This window comes from Vanacampus margaritifer, chromosome 8 (assembly GCF_051991255.1).
Source record: "Vanacampus margaritifer isolate UIUO_Vmar chromosome 8, RoL_Vmar_1.0, whole genome shotgun sequence".
Classification (NCBI taxonomy): Eukaryota; Metazoa; Chordata; class Actinopteri; order Syngnathiformes; family Syngnathidae; genus Vanacampus; species Vanacampus margaritifer.
Window position 1 is genome coordinate 22,565,525 of NC_135439.1, and position 9,416 is coordinate 22,574,940.

At 39.1% G+C, this 9,416-nt stretch overlaps 1 protein-coding gene across 1 annotated transcript; it reads left to right on the forward strand.

Annotated features, from left to right (window-relative positions):
* The first annotated feature begins 3,363 nt into the window (after positions 1-3,363).
* On the forward strand, positions 3,364-5,543 carry msx1a (muscle segment homeobox 1a). Its single transcript, XM_077573657.1, has 2 exons — positions 3,364-3,916; positions 4,601-5,543. Exons 1-2 carry the CDS (start codon positions 3,475-3,477, stop codon positions 5,014-5,016), a joined length of 858 nt encoding a protein of 285 aa, XP_077429783.1. The 5' UTR covers positions 3,364-3,474; the 3' UTR covers positions 5,017-5,543.
* The last annotated feature ends 3,873 nt before the right edge of the window (positions 5,544-9,416 follow it).

A 9,416-nucleotide genomic window follows, 5' to 3' on the forward strand; every position in this document is an offset into this window, starting at 1 on the left:
TTCTTTTTTTTTTACATTGTCTTCAAGATAGAAAATTGTTTTACATACGTGACCGTGCCATAGAACACAAAATGTCAGTTTTACTTAAAATGACATTTGTCATCAATAAACTTAGACTTGAAATAATATTATAGCAGTGCAGCTGGCGTGCAAAATTATATGATCATTGTGACCAATCAGTCGAAATACAAGACTCGTGCATGCCTGAATTAAACTATTATTATTATCCATCCATCCATCCATCCATTTTCTTAACCGCTTTTCCTGACAAGGGTCGTGAGGGGCGCTGGAGCCTATCCCAGCTGGCTTCGGGCAGTAGGCGGGGTACACCCTGAACTGGTTGCCAGCCAATCGCAGGGCACTATTATTATTATTATTATTATTAATAATAATAATACACATCTTCTACAAGACGTCATTCGTCTTCGTCATTCTATTCTGAGTTGAAAAAATGCGTGTTTGACAATATGCGCATATAGTGATGACGTAATTGGTTGTCAAAAAACTACACATTTTATTCAATATTTTTGTGTTAAAAGAAAGCCTACATTTGTCTGATACATTTATTTTAAAACGACATTTAAAGTAGTCTAATTTAAAATAATATGTGAGGCTTTACCAGTAAATCAAATCTAAATGAAAAGATCCATCCCGGAGCGACAAGATACATTCGCCTCTGCCAAAGCCGGTTTGTTCTGATCAGTACAGCGGGGGCCAGCGGACAGGGGCCATGCAGATCATTGTCTGCGGGGGAAAGGCTTTTTCTTGCAGCAAGTGCAAACATTTAGCCTGCGAATGCCCTTTGAGGGCCGAAGCCGGTCGCCTCTTTCTTGTGCACATCGACAACGGCTGCATGAAAGGGCTTAAGACAACTTTGAGGGGAAGCAACAATGGGCCTTTGTGTGCAGCCCTGCCTCTTGACTGGGAATCAAAGCTAGTTTATAAAGTCAAATAAAAGCCCGACGAGCCTTACAGTAGTTTTCTACTTCGTGTTTTGCCCTTGCGATTGAACAAAAACGCAGCTATTGTATGCTCAGGATCAGTCTAATTATATAAGATTCTAATTTTACAGCAACATGTGTTTCCAACCTCCCTCTCACTAATAATAAATGAATAAAACCCATATATTTCTTGTCTTTTTCTCCAAGTCATCACATTGATGCGTTTTTGTTTGCTTTTACGCACGCTTGTTAAGCGCAAAGTAGCTTTCACGCGGCCGTGAGAGCCCACCGACTTCAGAAGGCTGCTCCACGACCCACATTAGAGGGCTTTAATAAGCGTTTCCACACATGCGGCCTGCTATAGCTTGCATTTAAAACAAACGCACACAGACACAGAAACGGACTATTCTAGAGGTTTTTACGCACGAGTAATTTGTAAGCGGAATTTTGTTGCCTCCCGGCGTTATAATAAAGAGGAATGTTACGCATAGTTTGATTTATCATGACATTAACGTTATATGACTGCACGCATGTGTCACTTTGCGAAGCCAACTATCATGCGCTGCACATGCCGTTTACAAGAACATAATCATATGGTTGTGTTCCTTGTGCCCAATAACCCTGACGCCTCTTGGGAAAACATCGCCTTTCTGACTCTTAAAAAGCAACGAGAGCTTTTCTTGCCTCTATATGACACTCATGTGGCGCGTATTTGAATAGATGCAAGTGGCGTGCGATGGGCTGAGAAAAGGCACATTTTGCAGCCTGAATGGTTGGAGGAGGAGGAGGCGGAGGAGGAGGAGAAAAGAGAAGGATGGAGATGAGGAGGAGGAGCTGCTCTCTTGAACGCGTCTCTAGTCTCGCTGAGTCAAACGCTTTGATCGGGCCTGCTGGCGCCGAAAAACAACATAACTTGTCTGCCCATTAAGGTGACTGACAAATCGTGACAGATTGTTTAGGTTTGGCAATTAGCGAGGACGCAGACGCTTTGCGGGCGGCTGCGGTTTAGATTAGAAGGAGACACTAACCAAAATCATTTTTTTTAACAAAACTTTTCAAATTAGAACAACAGAATAACAGTCTACTATGACTATCAATTAAATCTGATTTGAAATCCAAACTATTAAGGCAGGTAAAGTCAATGTCAAACCCGTGTTACCCCCCCCCCCCCCCCCTTCCCCTCAATTTGAACTCCCTATCATTTTTAATGGATGTGTAGTCAAAGGGAAAGAATCCCATGATCCCTCCCTCAAGGCCGATAATTAACCCTAAAGACCGCAAAGGGCTGTGTGCTGCAATCTGATTAGAGCCCTGTAGCTATCAATAAACAGCATGCTGTAAGGGGCTGGGCCCATTAAAACACAGGGACAGGAAGCTCTTATAGGGCAATAGTCAACAACAGCCACTCAGCACTTTGAATCGCCACAGTGTGTCTCATAGCTTGTCACCATGTCATGAAGTTTTTTTCCTAAAACATTATTACGCAATGGACCTACTGTAATGATTGCAATAAAAATAAATATATTTCCTGTATGCAACCAATATAACACATGACGCTCCATAAGATCGATTATGAATGGGCTAGTACCGATACCAGCTATTGGTATCAGGCTGATACCAGTTTTTATTTGAAGGTATCAGTACTCGCGAAAAGCAATCAAAACAGTATTAGTTGTGCTGTTGTGGCCATTTTACAATCAAGAACTAAAAATAACTGAAATAGAAAATTACCATTAGTTTTACGCAATTGAAAATGCAATATTGGGGTATATAGGTCTTTCTTTAAAATGATCTGTTGGTGGGGGATTTCTGGAGGGGGGTGAGATTTTATATATCAAAAGTACTGGTCATTATCATTACCACCCAAGATTTGAGTATTCATATGGTATCGGTAATAAAATGGATCAAATGCACTAATTGTATTATATGAGCAGCATCACCCTTTCTCTCTGCTTCACATCAACACAGCACTTGTGATTTTTAGTTATTGCAAAAATATTTACATCACATTGTGGATGGTCTGTTTTTGTAAAATAAATAAATAAATTTGCTATTAGCATCTGTTTGTTTCATCTATCAATATATCTTTCCCCAAATCAATTAATCAATCAATCAATCTATCTATCTATCTATCTATCTATCTATCTATCTATCTATCTATCTATCTATCTATCTATCTATCTATCTATCTATCTATCTAACTCATGATGGCTTATTAACGGTCGGTTTGTTGTGTGTTTATTGAAATTAATCTTTTTTTTTCCTTTTCTTGGGGGGGGGGGGGGGGGGCATTGTAATGCGAACTTCCCCATTGGACTTATTTCGTCCAGCCCATGCATCCTGCGATTGGTTGCCTCCCACTCCACGCCTGTCTTATAGCTCCGCTCTCCATTCGGCTCACATAAACATGAGGATGTCGACACCTTGACGCACCAACTTCTTACTTCTTTTTTTTTTTAACTCACTTTTTTTTATCCTCCAAAGTTTAACACGAGAGTCACCACCACAGATCCACGGCGTCAGTAGGACCTGTATGGCCCCATCGTCGGTGTCGATGTCAGTTTTGGCCGCCGCCGCGGGTTCGAAAAGTGAAGATCTTCCCTCACGCTCGGCGCTCGTCACGAGAGGCGACATGCAGACCAGCCTGAGCCCCGCAGAGGACGCCGGGAAGCCCAAAGTGACCATCCTGCCCTTCAGCGTCGAGGCTCTGATGGCTGATCGCAAGCCGAGCAGAGAGGCGCCTTCCCCGGATGGCCCCTCCGTGGCCGGGACGTCGCAGTCTCTGCAGAAGGGGGTTCGGATGGGTGCGTTCGGAGGTCTGGATATTTCCTTGCCTGCTATCCCGATGGGTTCCTCTTTTTCAGTGGGCGAGCTCTTGAACATGCAGGAGGACGTGTTGATTAAACCCGAGAGTCCAGATAGTCAAGAAAGAACTTCTTGGATCCAGAGTCCTCGTTTTTCTCCCACACCTCCACGTAAGTCTATTTTGTTGTTTCCGGGTCTTGATGCACTTTTACGCACGATATGGTAATAAAATGAACCGTCTTGAGCTAATTATTTGCCAATTCTAAACCATTGTAGCTCATGTGGTAATGCGAATGTAATGAATATTCGGAACCGTGTGAATTGTTATGTAATTTTGTAATTTACAGCTAGCTCTAAATGTATCAATAAAATATCCTGCTGTTTACACAAAACGTAAATTTCGGCTCTATTATTGCCGGGTTGTTGTTGGGGTTTTTGGGCCAATTGAACCATGAAAATTATATATAACTAGAGGCCTATATATACATGGATATATATATATATATATATATATATATATATATATATATATATATATATATATATATATATATATATATACACACACACACATCCTTATTATTTACTGGATTTAATAAATTTGTGTAAAATTGATTTAGAATCCAAACTGAAAATTTAGGGTGAATAAACCGGAAGTAATAAAACAATGACAAATATGTTAGTCAAAACCATTTGCAGTAAAAGAAGCAAAATCAACAACAATAATAATTGATTTTTATTTATTTATGACAAATTATCTTTTTTGTGCCCCAAAGGGCCATGCATGAACTATTCTAGACAGGTTAAAGCATGTTTGCTCTTTTTTTTTTTTTTTTTTTTTAAATATTTCCCAGGGAGGTTAAGTCCACCAGCGTGTCCTCTGAGGAAACACAAGACCAACAGGAAGCCCCGGACCCCTTTCACGACGTCCCAGCTGCTGGCCTTGGAGAGAAAGTTCCGCCAGAAGCAGTACCTGTCCATCGCCGAGCGCGCCGAGTTCTCCAGTTCCCTCAGCTTGACAGAGACCCAGGTTAAGATCTGGTTTCAGAACAGGAGAGCCAAAGCCAAGCGGCTGCAGGAGGCAGAACTGGAGAAACTGAAAATGGCAGCCAAGCCCATGTTGCCTCCCGCGTTTGGAATTTCCTTCCCGCTGAGTGCGCACGTCCCGGGGTCCTACGCGGGCTCGCACGCCTTCCAGAGGCACTCGCTGCCAGTGTCCCCCGTGGGACTGTACGCCGCCCACGTCGGATACAGCATGTACCTAGCCTGATGATGGACACACGACCATGGACACTTGTTTAAAAAAATATATATATATATCAGTGGGGTAAGACTCAGCTTTGGAGTGTTTTTATCCCTACAAAGTGTCTCTTCTTTCAAGGACCCAATGTCTTATCTCGCCAGTAAGTCTTCCAAAAAGATGTTGCGATCCATCTGATTTTTTATTTTTTTTAGACCAATACGGGATGACATTCAAGTATGGACACATAACACAATTGTGCAGCAGGATTGTTGGGCTGCTGCAATATTTTTGTGGAAACTTTTTTTTTTTTTAAATCATAGTAATGTCCAGCTCGACCGGATCACAGTGTCAATGCTTTTTGTAAATATAAAAAAAACTTCAGCATTTAAAAAAAAAAAAAAAGAGTTAAAAAACAGCACTAGTGTCTGTTGTTGTAATGATTCCCTTCGCAAGGGATACGTGTACTGTAAAATAATGTATATTTGGAAAAATATCCTCATTTATATTATGAATATATTTGTGACATAACTTAATAAATTGTTTATTCTTTTTCATTTCACTTGTCTTGGTTGACATTATGTAATAATTATGGGCAAGCAGGAAGAAAAGGATGACGTTGACATATTTTAGATTTATGCAACTTTGCTTCCCTTTAATGATATGTGCAAGCAATGTCAACTTGTCACACGTTATTTGCAGGAATGTATTGCTACAGCTGTTGCCCATTGCCGCGAGACGACTAACCTAGATTCTGTTGGCGCCAGCAGAGTTTAGGGGTGGGGATCATGTGGTGGCTGGAGGTTGGGGTGGGGGGTGCACGTTGACGAACCCACTTCAAAACACACTGATAAATATCGGAGCTTTAACTAGCCCACGTGTGTCATTAGCGTGGGTTAAAGGGGTGTAAAACGAGCCAAATGACAGGCATTACGAGGTAAGACATGAGTGTCTGAGGCGCATTCCTCAGTCGTGGAGCACCTGAAACGAAACCTTCTCCTCCCCAAAAAGCGGGGTCAGATTGTTGCAAATTACAGAGCATGCAATAAAGGCGTTTCTCTCTCGCTCTTGCTCACCGTGCAGAATGAGTTTAAACGAAGTAAAATAATTGTTTGTAATGAGCGCGGATGGAGGCCCGGCCCGGCTCCAGAGAGGCTGTAGCTGCAGGCAAGGCGGAACTTTTATCATTCCTAAAATGTCAACGGGGGACTGCAGGGACGCTTTGCAGCGGTGATTTCCTCGTCTCCGCAATGGCAAGCTGCTGTCCTGAAAGAAGGCTTGCGCAACAGGAAGTTTTTTTTTCTCCTTCTCCAGTAATTGTTATTTCAGTGACATATCCAGCGTAAAAGTCAAATTTTGATTGCGAGTTAATCACACGGTTGAATGCGTCATATGAAAAGCAGAGCGACGTGACTGGGATGCGCGTTCCCTTCTGAAAAATGCTTTTGTCTCATTTCTCTTTTGCCCCTAGGCGAAATTCTCACCGACCAAAGATCACAGCAGGCTGCTGTTTGGCACAAATGCTCATTTAGATGTCAGTCATCAATCCTCGTGATATACTGGTGGTTTTGAAATCACTCGTGTCTAAAAGGCATGCATAAAAAGCCGTCAGATGTAAAATGTTTTGATTTAATTATTAGCACCAAAATGTTAAGGACTGATGTTAAATAAATGATCCTTGAGTCAACATATGAGTAATGTGATGAAATGTTGACATGCATACAGACTACGTTATTTAGTATAGGACTAATATATAAATATTTATAATATTGTATTACTTTACTACTACCTTGAAAATGATGGAAAGATACAATACATCATTATTATTGCAATGTAGCTTTGGTTCAACACACTTAATTTTATTATGGTGCAAATGTACACTAGCTTTTCATCTTTTTCACAGAAAATATTCAGAAAAAGTACATATTGTTAGTTATATGTTAAATAGGGCCCCATTCCATTTAGGTTGGAAAGAGGCAGCTTCATTTTTTATTATTTTTATTTTCATTGGCATCCAGAAATCTCATAAGTGACATCTTGGTAAATTACAAATTTTTTCCCACAAATTTATACTATTGGCGAGTCCACACGTGGGTGTTATTGACCAATCAAAAGAGTTGAATGGCATGCTCCATTTGATGATGCAATGTTAATGGATGAAAAGGTTTCAGCCCAGCAATGTTGTATTCGAATTGCAAGTAGATAAAATGTTAATTGGAAATGCTAAAACAGCACTTTGTTGAAAACCTCTGTAGTTCAGTCAACCAGTTGTCATTTTGGTCGAGGATGGATGAATTTAATAAATTCAGGAGACCAGAAGCAGAATACATCTATTTATGTAATAATTTGTATAATGGTTTATTTTAAGTATTTATGTTTTTTAAGTGAGGTGACATTACCAGGCCACCAATTAAACCATCATAAAAGATACAAGCTGCAAATAACAAACTGTTGTTTATGCTTACTCTAAACAGCCACACATTCCAAGTCACAATCACGCAGCGCCTACTGCATTTCCAAGTCCATCTACACACTTCTGCACTTTTAAAACGTGAAACTGGAAAACAGACAGTTTCTACTTGCAAATTCTACATTTATTTAAAAAAACAAAACTTTTTTTTTTGCGTTTTGATTTTGGTTACATTTTCTAACCTGCATTTCATTATGGGATACTTTCACCTGACACATATGGACTGTATTTTACGACATCATATTGAGGCCATGATGTTGAAATATTGAGCAGAAAAGGTCAACTAACAGCCTGCTTGGATTTGTCTTTCACAATGTCAGCTCATAAAAAAATAATATTTCATCTCAGCATCTTAAAAGACTATACCCTAAATGAAATATTTGAGTCATATGTCTTCATATTTGTCACTGTCAGGCCTGTACTTGAGTCCTGTGATGTCAAAGCAAAGCTAGCATTATTAATGAAATAGTTATATAATAAATCAGTGTTCAGCCATCTGCTAATAAAGATATCAGCACAAATGTCTTGCTGCTGCACATATTGAAAATAACTTCTAAAAAAGCACAGCATCTGCAGAAGAGCAGCTGTTCCTAACTCATTGACAACAGTAATACATTGAGTTATAATTAAGTAAAATTAAAATAATAAATTATTACATGTATTCTGTATATATAAAATTAACACATTCAATAATAAATATTTGCTCTTGAACAAAACTAAATTTGCTGAAATAGCATCCATCATCAGCATTAGCTACTCCAAATGGTGATTATGGTGGTTATTCTTTGTATTGCATGTATTGTCACTAAATCATAATTTCCATTAAGTGTAAATATAGTTCCACACTTTCACTTTTGTTTGGCGCTGTATTTATTTACAAACATTGCCTCATTGGAGGAATGAGGCTGTAAAAAACGTACCTTTTTTAAACTGCAGTGGCCTATAGTGTCCACAAGAGAGCAGTGAAAGACATAAGTGTTAGGAATTGAAATGTTTAAACACATTCACAGTAAATTACAAAAAAAAAAGTCTACACACCCCTGTTCAAATGCCTTTTTTTGTTATATGAAAAAAGACACCAAGATAATTGAACTTTTCCTACATAGCTAACCATAACCAGTAGAATACAACTTGAAAATAAGGTTTGCTAGGGTAAGTAATAATAAAGTGATTGCAAAAGTCTGCACACCCTCTTATAACTGGGATGTGGTTGTTTAGAACTGACCAATAACAATAATTTCTACATCACATTAAATGGTTGTCAGCACACACCAGCCACCATTTAAATTTCCTCTGATTAAACCCAAATACATTAGAGATGTTTTAGTAGGCTTTTCCTGTCATTTTTTTTGTCTTTCAATCAGAAGCTTGAACGTTTTGTACTCACACTGACTGTTTTTCGAAAATGTTCAGAATTTCTTCAACCTTGTCTGAGGTTTCAGTTCCATCTAAAGAAAAACATCATACTTGTACCTTTGGTGATGAGCGATGTTGTGTTTTGGGCCAAACATACCTTCTGGAATTATGGCCAAAAAGGACAATCATGGTTTTTAATTGGACACATTTTCCCTCATGTGTTGCTAAAGTGCAATTATGAACATGATGTCTTCTAGAAATAAAAATAGCAAAAATACAACACAGCAATGAGTTGTACAAACTATAAGTCACTTTCATGGTGGAAAAAGATTGGTCTCTTTTTTATAGCATGAAAAAAAAGAATAATTGAACAGGGGTGTGTAGACTTTTGATATCCACTTTAATTTTAACAACCACTGCCGTAGTTACAGTCATCACCACATTGAGAGTGTTTAATGATGTTGACGTTAAAATGACTAACAGCCTTCATTTATCATGATTTGGCCTTAAGAGCCCGTGACTGACTGACACAAATGAGTAATTAGCCCCACATACATTAATGGAGCTATTATTTTTTTTTATTATTATGGCATTTTTTAGGCAT

Coding starts and splice junctions, on each gene's coding strand:
- msx1a (XM_077573657.1), top strand. CDS start 3,475: ATGGCCCCATCGTCGGTGTCGATGTCAGTTTTGGCCGCCGCCGCGGGT. Junction 3,917..4,600: donor TTTTTCTCCCACACCTCCAC/GTAAGTCTATTT, acceptor AATATTTCCCAG/GGAGGTTAAGTCCACCAGCG.